General features: G+C 41.1%; 1 protein-coding gene across 7 annotated transcripts in view; it reads left to right on the forward strand.

Moving 5' to 3' along the window:
- The first annotated feature begins 588 nt into the window (after nt 1-588).
- LOC106058422 (protocadherin Fat 1-like) overlaps nt 589-19,311 on the forward strand; it is a 223,817-nt gene continuing 205,094 nt past the window's right edge. For all 7 annotated transcript variants that reach the window (XM_056038489.1, XM_056038491.1, XM_056038493.1 and 4 more), the window contains exons 1-2: nt 589-745; nt 10,677-14,021. In XM_056038489.1, coding sequence (XP_055894464.1) covers nt 10,685-14,021 — 3,337 coding nt within the window. In that variant the 5' untranslated portion in view covers nt 589-745; nt 10,677-10,684. The remainder of the gene's footprint in view (nt 746-10,676; nt 14,022-19,311) is intronic.

Raw genomic sequence — 19,311 nt, forward strand, 5'->3', positions numbered from 1 at the left:
GCAATCAATGAATCGGTGAATCAGTGGTAAGGTTAAATGGCACTTTAGTTTTAAGTACCTATTTGATTAGTTAAACATTTTCTTTTCATAAATCCTCAAGTTTTGTCTGATTTTTTAATTGCGTTAATCTATATATATCTAATTCTTTTTTTTTTTTTTTTTGTGACTGGCTAGCTCAGTAGCTCGAGACTCCTAAATCTAAATCTATTTTAATTATTCAGACAATCAACAGAACATGCACCCCCCCCCTTTTTTTTTTCCCCCATTTTGCTTCCGCGTTTTTTTAGCACCTTTAATTTCATTCACAAACTAGAAACGGGGAGGAGCTACGTAGAATTGGGTCATGCTATATTTAGCTCCATGTTGACGAACGAAACACAAATTCTATTTTAAAATAACAAGTAGTTGCTTGATGATGACTTATATAATTATGCATTAAAAGATTTAATTATTTTATAAGCCATTTTATTTTATTAATAGCAATAAATGTAAATTTTCGTTGTGTAGATTCAATTAGTCCCATACCATAATGGCGTAGTGATATCTTATCCATGGATCCAACAGTGAATGAGAGGGTCACGAGACGTTTGGTTTTCTTCACGATACGAGCGGCGTGGCGAGGTTGCAGACGTGGGAATCGGCTTTGTGCTGTGCATTATCAGTAAAAGTGTGTGTTCTGTTAGGATTATACGTTTTTGATTTTTCTTGTTTTATTATTGGATTATCTGAAGTTTATATGAAAGGAGTAAGTATGGAATTTAAAACAAAATAATCTAGATCTACATAGCATTCAATAGCAGTTTAGAGCTATCAGAGAATATGACTGAAAAGCATTTTACTTTTTAAGAATGTGGTCTCCAAACAATGCCGTCTGCTATCAAACAGAATCAAAAGAGAAGCTATTTTTCCTAGTCCTGACACTCGCATGCTTGACTGTCTTGAGGCTTTCTGTATCTTTTCTTCCAATAAATCTAGATCTAGTCTAGCACTGCTGCGTAAGACCTAGACGTCTAGGTCTAAAACTAAATAGATCTATAATCTATAGCTCTATCTAGATCAATACAGGGCTAGATTAGATCTAGTAATCTAGTTCAGAGCTCTTGACTTTGTTTTGTTGAAATCTTCGTTGATGTTATTAAATGAATTCGAATCTAGTCTACTGTTGAGGCATAGGAAGGCTCCTAAAGCGTTTGGAAAATGCGAATAGTGCTCTAATAAAGTTTACAACAATGCCTCTCTTCACAAGATCTAGACTAGTTTCTAGTCTAAGTGTTTTTATGAGGCCATCAATTGAAGGAAGATATTAGATCTAGCTTGCGTCTGGTGGATTGGAAGGTAGATTCGAGAACTTAAAATAAATTCCATTACATACTTTACGTAGATCTAAATCTAGATTAATCTAATCTATCTAGATCTATTTAAAATTTTATTTGAACTTTTCTTATACCTAGATCTAGATCTAGATTCTAATTATCTATTTTTTAAAGTTTTTTTTAAATTTTTTTTTGTTGATTGTTTAAAGTTAAAAGTAAACTAGACTAGATATAGATCTAGTCAATCTAGAGTAGATTTAACTTCTAGTTCTACTCTCTTTAGATTTAAGTAAAAATACTACTATAGCATTAACATATTCATTCTAAACAAAAAGAAAATTAAAAAAAAGAACATTTTAGACTTTTTTTTTTTGCAAATAAGTTTTCCCCCATATTGTCATGTTTGTATAAATGGTCTATATTCTATCTATCTAGTTATTGTTAGATTAAAAAAAAAGAAAACAACGACCAACAGCAGTTCAATTTAGATTTAGAGTCTAGATCTATCCATTTTCTAGGTAGATCTATAGTATGGATCTAAAGTGAGATTTACTCATATAGATCTAGTCTAATTCTGTCGAGATGACATTTTAACATCTAGACCTACTAGGTAGTTAACCAAACAAACAAAATTCCCTATGCTAAGACAAATTAAAGTACTAGCTCTAGATCTAGAGTCTTTTTTTTTTTTACATCCTTTTTATATTCTCCCTGTGAAGTGACTAGAATGGATCTACATAATCGTCTATTCTCCAGCCTAAATACCCGCTCCATGGTGAAGTGACACGGGGGATTTAGTGACCCAACCACGCCACCAAACTGATGAGATCTAGATCTAGATGCCAGCTTATTAAGGCCTTATTATATTTGTATTACTATATGCAATATTAGGTCTAAATAAGGTGAATAACCCCGTGAATATATATGTTTACAGATCTAGATCTAGATGCTACTTGTCTTCTAAAAAGTACTCCATTACACATATATCCGAACAAGATTAAAAAGCACTGAGCTAGTGACAGACCGGTGCATGATTTTGACTGCGTTTGGACCGACGTGTCCTGTCTCTGTGACATTGTGTTCTTTGTATACACATAAAAGGCCCTTTAATCTGTCTTCACGGAGGCCATAACGTGCCATCATGGATGAGGGTCATTCAAGGTGGACACCTGGCTAACGGGCCCTTAAAAAAAACTGTTAAAAGAGTTCTAATACATTCGACTTATGTAAATAGCCCTAATATTAAGAAACCGTGTGTTCTGGCAAATGTTAGTAGCCTAAATATTAAGTGACTGTATTCAAACAATGGGCTCTATACTGTGAGAAACATTGCAAGATGATGGATGGTACACAAGTCAGACTTTTTTTTTTTTTTCTGCTGATATATTGAATGATACGGATAGACTCGTTTCTTTTGTGTTGCGTTATCGAATCGACTTTATCTGGCTGTCTGATTCCTATCAGCTAATAGTAGGAGCGAAAACATCTTAATACGAGGAGGTGGGCGAGGGCTATCAATGTCGTTTATGATGGGTAGGTGTGTGTTTCTCAAGTGTCTTGGGTTTGTGATTATCAATCTGCAGGTTGAGATTTATGGTGGTGTATTTGCTGGTAAGAATAGATCTGTCTCAATTGTACTTAAAAGGAGAGTCTCTATATAAGAAACGGACTGTGCCTTTATATGACTGGCTGAGTGTGTCTTTATAAAACATACTGACTGTGTCTTTAAATAAAGGACTGACACGATGCCAAGATTCATAGACATTCTGACCAGGTAGTTCATCTAGCTTCACTGTGGTGTCAACACCTTTCCAATGACACCTACTGACCACTGGTAACTTTATGGCCGTTAGTCTTTCAACTCCACGGTGAATGTGACGTGTGCTATAGCCTCGTTTATATCTGTGATTTCAGAGCAATGTGTTTACATTTTTTTTTCAAACTAAGTGTCCCATTCTAATCTAGGAAACTATATACCACTCGCTGACCTGTTATAAACAGGTGACATTGTGCTGGATACAAGTAATCCTTGTTTAAAATGTCAACCTATATTGTATGACAGATATTTGACGTTCTTGGAGTAAAAAAAAAAGCTTTCAACTACGTCACTAAAAACCTCTGTTTATTTTAATTCAACGAAATAATTTCGACAGGCCCCCATTCTTTTTATCTGTTTACGTAGTCTGCGTTTGCGCCCTCAGTCAAAGACCTCGACAGTTGCTTGTTGGTGATACGACTCGTGTGGTGTTTTGGGTGTCATGTCTTCGCCTGGCGCAATGTGTACATCAGTTGTGTCATCGTTGTTAACTAGTCAGATGTGTTACCTCCCCCACCCCCCCTCACATTACTTGACACCTTTTTATGCAAGGGGGGTTGTGGCCCCGCTACAATGACAAGAGTGATGACCGCCTCCCCAGTTAGTATCGTACCTAGGTCTATATTGTGTAGGTAAACCACTTCTAAAACACACCTGGCTGTCTGTAGGACACGAGTCGGTGCGTGTAGTGCCCGTTAGTAAGGTCTTGTTTGATGTGCCGGGAAAGCAGTGGGTTGAAAAAAAAAACTAGGTCGTTGACTATAGCCGGTGTGTGTTTTGGGGAAGGGGGGGGGGGAGATAGAGTAGCTAAGCTCGCTAGACAAACACGCTAGTATATCTATAGTATTATAAACCAGTTTCGCCTTGACCTTTTTATCGGCTGCAGGGAAATTCATACCAGAAGCAATAGTTCACAAATTGACACTTAATTGAAGAATCCTTTAACGGAATTGCTTAATTAGGTCAAAGGTCAAAGAATAATCGGCTTCCATTGCATTTAAACACGGAGTCTGTGTGATCAATGAAAGCTTCCTTTTTGGTGATACTCTTATAAGTGTATACCTTATATATGGATTAGTGCAACTATACAGTCTATCGGGTTACGTGAAATAATCGATTATTACAGTTACAGGGAACAGTATGGACGGAACGTAATTTGTAAATTGGGTTTTTATGTAAACTAATCAAACAAAGGCAGAAAAACTCGTGTGTGGATTTACCGATGTCTGGAGACTTGGAAAGAGAAAGATCATCTCTTTGTCGTGTCTCATGTACTTCCCTGCTTATCTCCTCTTCCTGTTTAGTCTAGTCGCTGGGGCAATCCCATCCCGAGAATCGTCAAAATGATCAGTTTTAAAACCAATCTTTCTGAGGCGTAAGCCTAAGTCGTAAATATTCTCCTGTGCCCTAGTCCGGTGGCAGTGCTGCCCTTCTTACACAGCTACACACACGCGCGTTGAGGGACCCCGGGGGGAGGGGGCTTTTTTGTGCCAAACATTTTCCGCTTCTCTTCCCCCGCTCTTGGTATTAGAACGCACACGATCCAGGATTGTTCAGTTGAAACACAAGGCCCTCGCTGTGTCCTCGATGTTTGGCGATCGCAGATAGCCCTCTTAGAGCACTATTTTAGGCAGTCGTTAATCCAGGGAGTATTAATAACAAGTTGTCAATCCATGCAGCATAATCTCCCTTACACAGTACATGTAGCTGGTTTAGTTTCACATTATGTGTTGTATTTTATGACGTTGTGTTATATAGGTCAGTGTGATTAGCATTCATGTGACCTAATTTTATATATTATATATCATTAAATCCATTTCTGTCATTGTCTTAGTGTTTTTATCAGTGTAATTCTAATATTGTGCCCTATCACAATCCTATACCTGACCTCTAATATATATATATATACTGTGCCATATTGCGATCTGTTGATTAAATTAATTTAAATACCTGCATGTGCTAGGTAAAGTTATTTCTATGCCAGATATGAAAATGGTCTCACTGGTTACAACTCTGGTAAAGAGTTTGAGGTGAATAGATATAAACTATATGGGTCAATACCCCCCCCCCCCACACACACACAAAAAAAACCCACTATATTTGTATAGAGTCCAAGTAAAACAAAAGGATATATAGTGCTAGTGCTCGAGAATACACCATTACATTATATATGTATTGAAATATTGAACTAATGACTATATTTATACACCATATTGTTTCGTAGTCCCAAAGTCGTGGGATTAGACAAGACCATTGGGTTGGCTTGCTTTTGTTACGTTATTGGGGTTAAGTTTTGGAATATCACGGTTCTTCCATTTATTTGCTTTTGTGAAGCTGTAGCGTTAAATTTATATTTCATTTGTATACTTGAACCATCGCATTCTGGCTTTGTTTTATATTTATAGACTAGCCCTGATAACAATGTCTCGCATCCCGGAAGCGCTTTTCATTTCATGATCGCTCTCCTCCTCTTCCTCCCTTCATTTCGGTTATCTCCCTCGTCCTGGCGCTCGGAATGAGACGTAATTGTGCTAACATTTCCACCATTGTTCCTTTACGTCACGCAAGCTCGTTACCACCCTGGCCCACCTGCCGGGCCCCGTCGTGGGCCAGGACCTTTTCGCTGGGCTGTGAGTGGGCCCGGACAAATATGTCCTATTAGCACAATTAGTTGAACAGTCTTTGACGCCAGGCTATTCTCAACACGGCCGTACACGTTGTATACCAGCGGGAGATCTCGATGGTCAGTCGGCGTTTCCTGCGCCGTGTAGTTTGGCCATTGTCCATTCCGCTGGGTTGCCTTTTTCAGCGGTGCACAGGAATTCGCCCGGTTCTTTTTTTTTTTTTTTTCTTTCTTTACAGCCCTCTTTTCATTCAGTTCTTTTTATGACACTAGCTGACAGTTGTCAAGTTTTTATTTGTTATTTTATAGTCATCTGTACAGGATTCAATAGGCCCATAAACTTTTCAATAGCATCAGAACAATAAGAATATTCCACAAATACGTCTGCAAAGCATGCTTATCGCTTCACGAATGAAATTTCTGTTACTTATACAAGCTTTCGGTATCGGAAAAAAAAAACATTTACTGCTGTTTTATTTTTAATACCCCGGAAAATTGTCTTGACCTGAAAATATCGTGCAGCTTTTATTGAAATACCTTTAAAGTAGTTATAGGCGGAAGTTGTGTTTGTAACTTTTTTTTTTTAAAGATTAGTTTGTAATTTTAGATGCCATGATTATGTTTGTAACAGTATTATCACAGCGCCTTGAGCCTAAATCATGTCTGTTAACAGCGCTTTATAAATTAGATTATTAAGAATAAGAATAAGGAAACTTAAAATGATAAATATGAAAAACAAGATTAAAAACTTTACACGATATATAAAAATGTACGTAAGACTCAAATATAAAGACAGATAAAGATCTCAGTGTAAACAAAATTGACTCGGTTGTTGCCAGCTAAAAAGTCCCATATGTAAGTATGGCTGGTTGGCGAAGTATGGCTGGTTGGCGAAGCGTGGCTGGTTGGCGAAGTATGGCTGGTTGGCGAAGTTGATAGAGCGTCGCTCTAAAAACTCGTAAATCGTGGGTCTTGATCTCATTTCCCCCTCGTACTGGCCTTTTTTTTTAAAGACATAAAATATAAATACATATTTTATATTATTTGAACATTAAGTATGCTTTTTTTATTATTAAAGATTCATATTATTTGTTTTTCCATAAAACAAACACGCGATAGTTTAAGTAGCGGAACGCAGAACATTAATTGAGAGTGCAATATATATATTGTGTAACAAGATATCCCAGGTCTCAGTGTCGACTAGTTTTAATAATAACGTTAATTTTATGGAAGCAAATTTTTTTTTGCATCACGTCCATTGGTCAGTATGCCGGATGTCATTTGCATCCCATGACACCCATAAACCCGTTGTCCTAACTAAATAAAGAAAAAAAAGTTTTCAATTACATCAAGTTGCTGTTTCTTTGTGAAAGACCACAGTCAAGTAGCTCAGTGGAGCGATGATTTGACTTCAAGTTACCGCGAGAACTATTCACAACACCAACCTGCGATAGGCTCTACTTTTCCACTTGTTACTTGTCGTGTTACTGTTACTTGTCGTGTTACTGTTACTTGTCGTGTTACTGTTACTTGTCGTGTTACTGTTACTTGTCGTGTTACTGTTACTTGTCATGTTACTGTTACTTGTTAAGTTACTGTTACTTGTCGTGTTACCTTTACTTGTCATGTTACTGTTACTTGTTAAGTTACTGTTACTTGTCGTGTTACCTTTACTTGTCATGTTACTGTTACTTGTCATGTTACTGTGTAACTTGTGGTTGATATTATTCTGTTCCCAAGATCTATTGTGTTCAATTCTTCTTTATGGTTATGCACAAGTCTCTGTCTTGCGGTGGAGTATTGGTTAAACATTTTAAACCAGAAGCTTGGGTTTAAATTCAGAATAGGATCTCATGACTTTGATCAGTCCATCTAGCTCCACTAAATTGACTAGATCAGGGGTTCTCAACCTGTGGGTCGCGACCCCCTTGGGAGTCGATTGACGATTTGCCAGAGGTCGCCAAAGACCATCGAAAAATTTTATTGTTTTTTCCTCTATTACTGTGTGTGTGTGCGGGGGGGGGGGGGTCGCGGCAGAGTGGTGGATTGTAAAAAGGGGTCGCCGAGCTTAAAAGGTTGAGAACCGCTGGACTAGATATTAGAATATATGGCTTTGATCTGTACCATGATGCCTTAGTTAACATTGGGCCACATAAGCAACGTAACTTCCTGAATTCCAGGGTTTGGGGGTTTAAACATGGATCTTGGTTTCTCGCGAAAACATTATTAGTTACTTTTTCAGTTGGTCTATCTACATTTAAGTTTATTTCAATTCTTAAAATGTTTCTGGTAATTTTAATGATTAGCGCTCCATGTGAACTATATGGATGCAGGATGGGGGTTGCATGGACAGTACATGGACACATGATGGGGGCTGCATGGACATAAGATGGACATTACATGGACATAGGATGGGGGCTGCATAGACATAGGATGGTCAATACATGGAAATAGGGTACAAACAATATATGGAAACAGGATGGGAAGTACATGGACATAGGATGGACAATACATGGACATAGGATGGGGGCTGCATAGACATAGGATGGTCAATACATGGAAATAGGGTACAAACAATATATGGAAATAGGATGGGAAGTACATGGACATAGGATGGACAATACATGGACATAGGATGGGGGCTGCATAGACATAGGATGGTCAATACATGGAAATAGGGTACAAACAATATATGGAAATAGGATGGGAAGTACATGGACATAGGATGGACACTACATGGACAGTCCAAGAATTTTTGTATTGACAAGAACATAGCAAATTAATGTTGAAGTTAAAAGAAAACATCGTCCTCTCGTGTGTTCTCTGAATGTCGATCTCAAAATAGGGCCACGTTACAGGGGCGCTCTGAACAGCATGTCAAGTTTCAGATCACGCTAACTGGCTTAGAAACTACGTAGCAGTGACAGTAACAGACTTCTTGAATATAAACCTTCCAACCCCCCAAAAATCAGTCCACAAAGTATTGTCAACTCTTTTATCTGTGGAGATAGAAAGAGGTGTAATACATAATGTGTGAAGAGCAAAAAAAAATGCAAGTAGGTCAGACGGGGTCACGAAAAATAAATACCTTTTGTTTATGACATTGATTTGAGCCACAAAAATGGTGTGTGGGGGGGGGGGTAGTCTGAGGAGAGGATATCTAGAGATCAAATAGAAGGTCCCGTGTGTCGCAGGCAGGCCACGAGCACACAAGCACAACCAGGTCACGACCCTGCCCCAGGTCGCCGAGCAGACGACCGTTATTCTGTGTAGCGCGTTGACTGTGTAGTGGGGGGGGGGGGGAAGAGATCTTAAAGGTGAGAGAATGAGAAGAAAAAAGGAGGGGGGGGGGTCATTTGTGGGATAAGGGAACTGCTGCAGCGAACGTCACACACCTGTCCAGTGTGGTCAAGATCCAAGTGCGAATGACAAAAGATGTCTTTTGAGCGTTTCATAGGTGACCTTAGGGGGTCCTCCACATAACACGTCTTCTCATTGAACATGCAGATCTCTCACACTGTGTTCGAGACGAGACGAGACGACTCCCCCCTCCCCCTTTTTTTTTTCAAAGTCTCACATACGTAATACTGCAATAACTTCACGAGTCTTGTAAATCAGCGGTTCTCAAGTGTTTTGGTTTTATTTATTGGCAGCTAGAGTCGTCGCGCTAAAAACGCTAATGTCCTGGGTTCGATCCCTATACTGGTCTTTTTTTTTTTTTTAGCTACGGTTTTATCAGATCCGATCATTTTTAGAACCAATCCGATTTGATTGCAACACACATTTACTTCTATCTACTCTGCTATAGTTGTGTCTAGAGTGAATGAATTTATTTTAAAAGTAACTACAATATCTGGATTATTTATGATAGATGTGCAGTTCTGCCCCTGAATGCTAATGTAATACTGCAGTGACATTCGGAGATGATGAGGACGGACAAGATGTAAAGTTCCCCTTTCAGACCTTGCGATCTATTGGGCACATGATGTTACGGTCACCTGTTTCTTTAGCCAACGGTTAACGAGCAGGGTGTCATGTTTCCAGCACAATGACCAACCGCATTAATTTTCCCCAGCTATAGCCAGGTACCCATTTGAGATGGGTGGACTCAGGGACGCCCCAGTAAATCCCAAAATTCTAAATCCCAGTCTTTACCGAGATTCGAACCCAGAACCAAGGCTCAGAAGTCAAGCGCTTAACCACTCGGCCACCGAAGACAGAATAAGAATGATAAATTCCTCCACCTGTATTTTTTTAAAAATCACTCTCGATCTGGCACGAACAGGACACCTGTTTTGAGATATATATATATATATATATATATACATATATCAGCTTTTTTTTGTGTGTGTCCTTTTTTTTTTTTAATTTTGAAGTTAGCTTTAATTAAATCGTTTGTTTTACGCATGAGTGAACACGAGTTATTTGGCCTATTGTCGAGTTGTACTTTGAGTCCATCTTTAAAATGTAAAGACTTATGTTGATATAGACGTTTCATGCTGTTGATCAGAGTGCTTGTCAAATATCCCAACAAACTTATTTAAACTTTTACCAGTGATGTGCTTCAATGAACAAAAATGTCTTTGCTTGATTTTATACCGTACGTCTGTTATTACATTCACCAGCCACCTTAAAAGATGATCATTATTGTAGTTTATTGGTTGGTCTAGGGCTTAATGAATATAAGCTATAATTCATGCTAAAAAAAAAACGTTGCGTGATAAATGTTAATGCACCTTAAACACCCAGTTCTATGAACAAATCTTTACATTTATTGTAAAAACAATTATTCATTCATATTAGTATCACCATTTTTTTCAACAACAAAAAAATAAAGTTGAAAACATTTTGAAAAAAATATGGATATTTGGTAGAGTATTTTGTATTTCAGAAAATAATGTTACCTTTTCTTATTATTTTACAGGATTAATTATGAGGGACGGAAAAGCCCCACCCTTACTCGGGGTGGTGGCAGCGACATTATTGGTGATGGTGGTTCCCGGAGGGCGGACACAGCTGTCCACATTATTGTCCAGCGACAATTTTGTGTTCACCCAGCAGTCATACAATGGCACCATCTACGAGAACACGTTTGGCAAAGTCTATATTCAGACTCCCCAAAGGATGGGCGTATTGATTGGGTACCCCTCCTCCCTTGACATGGAATATGCCATTGTCGATGGTGATCCCAACAATGTTTTCAAAGCAGAGACACAGACGGTGAAAGACTTTTGCTTCCTTCGCATCCGAACTCAGACCGCGAATTACGGAGCCCTCAACAGAGAGCTCAACTCTGAATTTCGTCTTAAAGTGAAAGCACGAGGCGCCTACCCAGGGGACGTTACTCTCGAGACCACCGCAGACGTCGTGGTGACAGTCTTAGACCAAAATGAGTTCAGTCCCTTGTTCTCCAACCTTCCTTACGAGGTGACAGTCCCAGAGGACTTACCAATGTTTAGCAGCGTATACCAGGTTAAGGCTTCGGACGCAGATGTAGGCATTAATGGGGAGATCTATTACAGCCTGGAAAAGGAGACATACATGTTTGCCGTCCATCCTACCACGGGGGTGGTCTCCTTGACTCGGCCGCTCAAACGTGACACGAAACCTTCTTACGAACTAGACGTCGTGGCCGAAGACCGCGGGCCTTCCTCTCTAGGAAAAGGCGTATCTCCGAACAGCAAGGCCACGCTAACCATCAATGTCACGCCCGTGAATTTTAGCCCCCCAACCATCAAAGTCCAGAATCACCAAAGCCTCGTAGAGCATGGGAACGACGGCACCCTTTTCGCCGTGCTGACCATCACAGACGAGGACCAGACCACCAAAGAAGCCATCAGCAGCGTGACCATCACGAACGATCCCAGGAACATTTTCAGGGTCGTCTCCCAGAGCGCGAACGACAAATACAACATCATTGTGACCTCGCCGATAGACCGCGAAACTCTGCCGGAGAGCTACAACATTACCGTGGTCGCTGTCGACAACGGGACCCCGAAGAAATCATCAACAGTTGTAATTCCGGTCAGTGTCCAGGACATCAATGACAACGAGCCCGTGTTCGACCAAAATGTTTACTACGCAGAAGTGTCCGAAGCCGTTCCGGTTCAGACCCCCATTTTGTTTGTTAGGGCCACGGACAGGGACCTGGGATCTAACAGCGATGTCCGTTATAGCATTGTTGACGGGAATAAGAAGGAAATTTTTACCATCGATCCCGTTTCCGGCCTGATTCGGACAGCTAAAGACCTTGACGCCGAGGTGGACCCAAGACTGACCTTAGTGGTTCAGGCTCAGGATCAAGCCAATAGTGGCACGAGGCTCACTGGACAGGCTAGGGTCATCGTCATCCTAAAAGACTACAACGACAATGCACCCGACTTCAACATGCCGCACGATTCCGTCACTGTTTTGGAAAACCTTCCCAGGGGTTCTCGTGTCACAACCGTTAGAGCATCCGACGAGGATGGTGGCGACAACGGCAAACTAAGCTTCAGCCTCGTGAACTACAGGAGTGTGCCGTTTGAGATCAACTCCTTCACTGGCGAGGTGCTGACCAAGGAAGTGCTGGACTACGAGACTATGAAACGCAGCTACCAACTTCACGTTCGGGTCTCGGACTGGGGCACGCCCTTTAAAAGAGAAGAGGACATGCTTCTGAACGTCCGCGTCATTGACGCCAACGACAACAGTCCAGAATTTGTCACGTCCAGGTGTACGGGATACCTGTCCAAAGAGTCGCCCCGAAAGATGGACGTGATTAACCTGACGGCTATCGACCTTGATTTGGGCAACTCCGTTACCTACAGCATAACAGAGGGCAACGAGGACGACTGCTTTAGCATTGTGCCCTCCTCCGGGACGATCGTGGTCAACTGCGACATGTCCAGCTACCGAGAAGAAAGACGCACCTTACAAGTAGTGGCCAGTGACGGTCAGCATGTTTCTATCCCAGCGGTAGTGGAGCTGACCATTCAAAACAGAAACTCCGGCCAGTCGGCGGCTAACGCAAGGGTCAGCTGCCAGAGTTCGGACGCTAGAGCTCGGCTCGAGCACCAGGTGAGATTGTCCCAACTGGCCAACAAAGAAGACGCTCCTGTGGTTTTGAACCGCAACAATGCCCGCAAGAATAACCCACCTGTGATTCTCAACCACTCTCCACCATATGTCGAAGTGTCCGAAAACGCGGCTGTAGGAACGGAAATCTTTGACTTTGCCCAGAGCGTTACAGACTACGATCACGGGTATGATGGTCTTCTGAAATACGTCATATCGTCCGGTGATGACTTCAGGGGGTCGTTTAAGCTGGACACGTTCACAGGGAAACTTCTTGTCCTGTCCAGTTTAGATTACGAGGTCAAATCCGAGTACTCTCTGACACTGTCCGCCATTGACTTTGGCCAGCCAGCAGAGGCTGTGTTCAGAGAGCTAAGAGTGATTGTCAAGGACGAAAATGACAACGCTCCGTCATTCGAAAAACCTCTTTACAGCAAAACCATCTTTGAAAATGCTCCCGTCAACACTTCCGTTATACAGGTGAAGGCCGTTGACCTCGATTCCGGGGTCAACGCCGAAGTGCGCTACTCGATATTATCGGACGACAGCGACTTCTACATCGATCCTATCGATGGGTTTGTCAAGGTCAAGCGGTCGTTGGACCGCGAGAGAAGCTCGTTCCAGGTACTGATCGTCCAGGCCCAAGACATGGGGGTGCGTAAGAAACTGAGCTCTATCGTGGCTGTCAATATCACCATCGGTGATATCAACGACAACGCCCCTGTATTCCACCCCGAACGCTACCATATCCGGCTACGGGAAGACCTACCCGTGGGGACCATGGTGACGACACTCACAGCCCTAGACCCCGACGAGGGCGACAACGGGCGAGTCACTTACTCGTTTGCCCACGGGATGGACTACAACTTCGACATTGACCCGGCCACGGGCACCATTCGCGTCCAGCGCCCTTTGGATTACGAGAAGAAGCAGACGTACACCTTGACCGGAGTAGCCCAAGACAGCGGTCAGCCTTCGCTGACCTCCACCTGCACCATCGACATAGAGGTCATGGACATCAACGAGAACCTTCACGCGCCAGTGTTTCCAGACTTCATCGCACGCGGCTCGGTATACGAAAACCAGCCAATCGGATCTTACGTCATCAATGTCCAAGCCACGGATATGGATGACCCAAGCGGTGGCGTCGGTCAAATATTTTACACAATTCAAGAAGGCACTGGACTAGGGAGGTTTACTATTGACGTTAATGGTGAGTACCGCATTTGAACTCAAACTTTTCAACTTTACACTCACACACGCACCTACACGCGCAGCTTCTATTCAGCCATCACCTCATTATCATTGGGGAAAATAGTTTCCATAAAAACTACACCTATCTCTATGTCATGATACTCAAACATTTTCGCTAAGTTATCATTGATAATGATTATCTTGGATCCCAAGACTAACATAAGTCACTACACTTTCTCTGGGCCCAACACTATCAGAGATATCCACACTACGTCTGATCCCTAAACTATCCTAGATATATACATTCTCATCATAACACTTGCATATGAGGTTCTCGGCTTTAAGTTCATTTTATTCTGATTACAAAATTGCTTTGATATAAATAAACATCCTATACCTAGCTCTGTCATCACCCCTCCACATTCTCGCAGACCTTATCTTTCTAATCCCCCTCCCCCCATTTCACATTTTCTCTCGTATTTCTTTTCTCTCTTATCCCGTGTCCTGGGATAATACAATCAAATTATTTTGCAAGTCAGTTAAGACTTAGATATAAACTTGGAGATACAGTACTAAGTTGTATATCTTCTCTCTAGCTTATCACCCCTCGTCCTTGCCTCCAGTTGCCTGCACATCCCATTTTCTTGTCACGAGTATTGACTCCACGATTTGAAAAGTGTTACGCCTAAAGCTTTCAATTGAGACTCTTTTGGGGTTCTGTTTGAAAGGCTTTAATGCAAAGGGCTATTTCTATGTCCAGTCCCTTTATCATAAATTTATGGATTCAGCCATTGTTAAGAAAACACAGCAACACTGGTTTTGTCAGGGTCGCATATAGTCATTAAAAAACATTTTCTCAGGTCAAACAATCAAGATCGTATTTGGTCCAAGTGAGTGTGAAATTGGCCAACCATTGTCGTTAATTAGGGACTTGAATAATAGTTGTCTATAGTAACCCATTTTTTGGGGGGAAAAAGAGGTGGGTGGGTTGTGGGACGTACTAGCGTTTTTTCTTATATTTTTTTTAAACGTCAAGACTCTTGTAGAAAAAAAAATCTAGAGTTTGTTACTGTTATCAGTTATCATATTATTTTTAATAACTATCTCAATGCATCTGTGAAGTCGCAACAAAAATAACGTTTGAATCGTAAATGCCACAAAGTCCACTATAATTCAATTCAACGTCTGCTAATAATTTTTTTTTTTTACAGATTACACTCGCTGTTAAATCACTTGCCTATATCTTCCGTAATCTTCACTCAGAAATAGCAACACACTTTATTCTATGTTGTCGCAAATATTGACATAAACTTTTCCATTATAAACTGTTATCTGAGCTCTAATGATAAGGTGTATGTAGAAAAACATTCTTTAAAGACTTGTAGTGTGCCAATGTTTTCCCCCCTCGTCTTGTAGCTCGGTGACTGAGGTATGCATACAAAATGAGTTTTGACTCATGTCTTGACCTTTGGCCCCCCATCGAGAGGAAAAGGAAAGAGAAAGAAAATTGCATAACATAATTATGAATTGATTACCTCCGCCTTCTCGTAAAGAAAAAAAAAACATCAAAGGCGGCGACGAGTGTTTTCAGGAAGAGGAGTGCCATGCTTCAAACAAGGATACCATTTTGAACACTGTACATTCTTGGCGTTCATTCTTCCCTTGAAGATAAAGATAGTTGCTTCTCGGCCATAACGTTTAAAGAAAGCATAGCCCAAAGATAAATTGTTGAGTTGTTTTATCTCAGTGGGTAGGATGCAGCTCTCGGAGCCAAGCTCAGAATTTGAGGAACAATTAACGAGAATGAAATTCTGGAGTGAAAATTTGCTAGTGTGTTATCGTATCTGAGGCGGGTGGCTGTGTGGTGAAGACACGGATTTTTACTTTCGGGATCTTCAGGGCGCCTCTGAGTCCACCCAGCTCTAATGGGTACCTGACTTTAGTCGGGGGGAAAGTAAAGGCTGTTGGTCGTTGTGCTGGCCACATGACGCCCTCGCTTAACCAGGGGCCACAAAAACAGATGACCTTTACATCATCTGCCCCATAGATCACTAGGTCTGAAAGGGGGGAACTTTACTTACTTATCATTTCATCACTTCTGGATAACAGTCTTTATTTCTCTTCTTCCTGTTTTCGTGGACTAGGTCACTATCAAGCCAACACGTTAACCTCTACTCTGTTATATTATTATTTTTACATACGTAATAACCACTATTATACACCAAATATGCGTAAGCATAACCGTATAACACACACAAAAAAAATAGTATGACATAATTGATAACGTCATAACAGGTGTATCACTCCGCCTGCGTGGCACATTGTTTGATAAGCTTCGGCGGTGATGAGGTATGTCGTGTCATATTGCTCTCAGACAGCGGGATTTTCCCACACATTTCCCAGATAAAGATGCATTTGTGGTTCAGACTTGGGCGTATGCAATTTCTTGAAACCAAATAGGTAAATAAAACCAGACTGATCTCAGCTATTTTAAACGTCATTCCAACTGACCGTTTAGTTCATTTCTGCTGAACACTTGAACGTTGATACTAACAACACACATCGTTCTCACACAGTGTCACACACACACACACACACACACACACACACCGAGACCGTTCGTTACAGAAGCCCTCGACACTGACCTGCAACGTCACAGCTTGTGGGCAGTTTAGACTAGTAACTAGTTGCCACGTCGTATAGACCTGTGACGCTAGTGACGCATAACGATTGGTCTCTCTCTCTCACACACACATTACTGCAACACATACATAGTCTAAATAAGCTTTTAACAAAAATTAAAAATTATACTTGTCGTGGGAGACACTACAGCGCAATGTCTCAATACTTGACCTTCATGAGAAGCGATTTTTTTTTTTTGGTCGAAGTTTTAAACAAGATTCAACTATTCCCCTTCATCAATCCCCTTCCCTTTTCTCCCCAACTTTGTATTACTTCTTTTCATCCCCATTGACCACATTTCAAGAGTTCCTCTTTTCTTTCAGCGGAAATGTTTGCCGATTGATCTCGCCCCAGGACTTGTTTTCCAAACACCCTCCCACACCCAATCCCTCCCCCCCCCCCCTCATTCAGTCAAAACCCAAATCTAAAAGTGTGGGGAAACTTTTCTTGATTAAACACATTTATTGATTTGTATGCAATTTCTGTCACGTGACCTCTTTCTCCTCATGTCCACTGTATGTCCCCAGTCTCCATCCGTTTCTTGGCATTCTCTGGAATGATCCAAACCAATTCTTGCGATTTCCCCTCGGACGAGTAGCTGACCTCACGTAACCAGTCGAAAACACACACAGTAGTCAAATATGATGGTAGTTTTTATGTCTGTTGCTGTTATTCTTTTGATGCTCTACTGTTTTTTTTTCTCCCGCAGCTCAGCGAGTTTATGCCCTCGCCATGGGCTTCGTTGAATAAACTTTAAAAAAAAAAATTCGACAGTGCTCTCTGGTTGTGTTGGCATTTATTGCCCTCTCTTCACTGGGGGGCTCGTTTTATGATTCAGTTCTATTGCCTCACCTCCATTTGTGTTTTCTCTGGGTTGTTTTGGGTTTAAAATATGCCGGTGATTTAAGTACGTAATTAAAACTACACTATGTGGCAGAGATTCAGCACCCGGACACCTGGCACGGCTATCATTTCACGGAACAATCATAACTGCTTAGAGAAGCAGCCTTTTGACCCACAGAGACTCTTAACATGATTCGTTTCAAAATATTTTTATAACCAACATGGAACTTTATTAACATGCGTTGTCAACGGTAATGTTTTTGAGCACCCTCCTGTCTAGTTTTCTTCTGGACGACCTTGAAGCTTGACCTTACTGGAGAGAACTGTTGGTTTACAGACTAAGCACTAAAATTATTGTCTGGTAATGTGCAGGAGAAAGTTTAGATCGTTGCTATAAAGACATTTTATTGTAAATGTGAATAGGTCATCATAGGGCGGGGAGGTTGAATAAGATGTGCATGATGTTAACATCAGTGTCCTTTACGTCTTCATCTCAATCTGATGAAATAAGATAAGATGTTCTTTTGTATCGCTAATGTAAATAAACAGCACAAATGTCAGCAAAATTGCCAATTGTGTAACGGCCTCTGTTTGAAAATACACGAGCGGTGCTGATAATGTTCAGTGACCGAGGACATTCGACGGCGAGCAATTTAAAAACAAAAACGAGTTTGGAGGTGTATCGAAGTAATCGAACGTTCGAATTGTTTGAGTTTAACCTAGACCAGTCGCTAAAGTAGGCCTCAACACTGACCTGAGATAATCGCAGCCTGTGGGCAGGAAAGACCAATAGCTCGTTGCCAATTCGTACAGACGTTTCTTTTTTAAGTAACGTCTGTATTTTATAAGACAAGATAAGATACAAAACAAGTTTAAAAAAAAAAATCAAATCAAGATTATACCTAACCGTCTGATAGAAAACAAGGTAAAAAAAAAATGAGGTGGCCCGTCAAAAAGATTCATTTATTTCTATGTATGCCGTGGTAAGAATATAATTATATTTGTCCATTACACTTGCATGTCGGGAAATCACTGTAACTCACTGTGTGAAATAGACTGACACTTTGGGGGGGGGGGCAGAGAAAAATGAGTAAATAAACTCGATGATCTAATTCTACTCAAACAATTCCTCGTGTGACATTTCTGTGTTACGGAGTAAAACCTTGTCTTCCAGATGACCTTGACGTTACGATGCTCGGCATGCACTCCCCCCGCCCGTCATCCCCCTCTCCCAACATAGGCACTTTTCAGTGCATGCCTGTGTGAGCGCGGCACTCTTCTTCCTGTCCCTTCTCCTGTCTTGTAATTCAGTTAGAAACTTCTAACCCTCTCCCTGGGGCTCGGCTCTTTTCACATCCCGGCACCGCCCAGCACGAGAAGGTGAACTGCTAACGTTTTATCGTCTGAAGAATTTCATTGAAGCAGCAATCGAGAGTTCTCTGATTATCTCGCGATATCGCGTGACTCTTAAAATAGACTCTCGCGCGTAAACCAAAAAAAAAAAAGTCTGCACCCAGTGCACTTCGACGCGAAAAGAGAAACAACGCTGATAGACATGTGGCAGTTAACTTGATTGTTCAGAGATCAAACCTTAAAAGAAAAAAAAGTTTTTTTTGTTCTTTATTAATCACTAAAAAGGCAGCATGTTGATCAGAACACAGGGTCCCTGATTTCCCACGCTGGTTCCAGTTTTAGTTCTGGTCTCGTAAAGTTTTAATTTAATGGAGTCGTTTTGATTTGTTTAGTTAGGGTTATGGTTAGGTTTTTGGTTAGCTATAAGGGAC

Source organism: Biomphalaria glabrata, chromosome 8, assembly GCF_947242115.1.
Source record: "Biomphalaria glabrata chromosome 8, xgBioGlab47.1, whole genome shotgun sequence".
NCBI lineage: Eukaryota > Metazoa > Mollusca > Gastropoda > Planorbidae > Biomphalaria > Biomphalaria glabrata.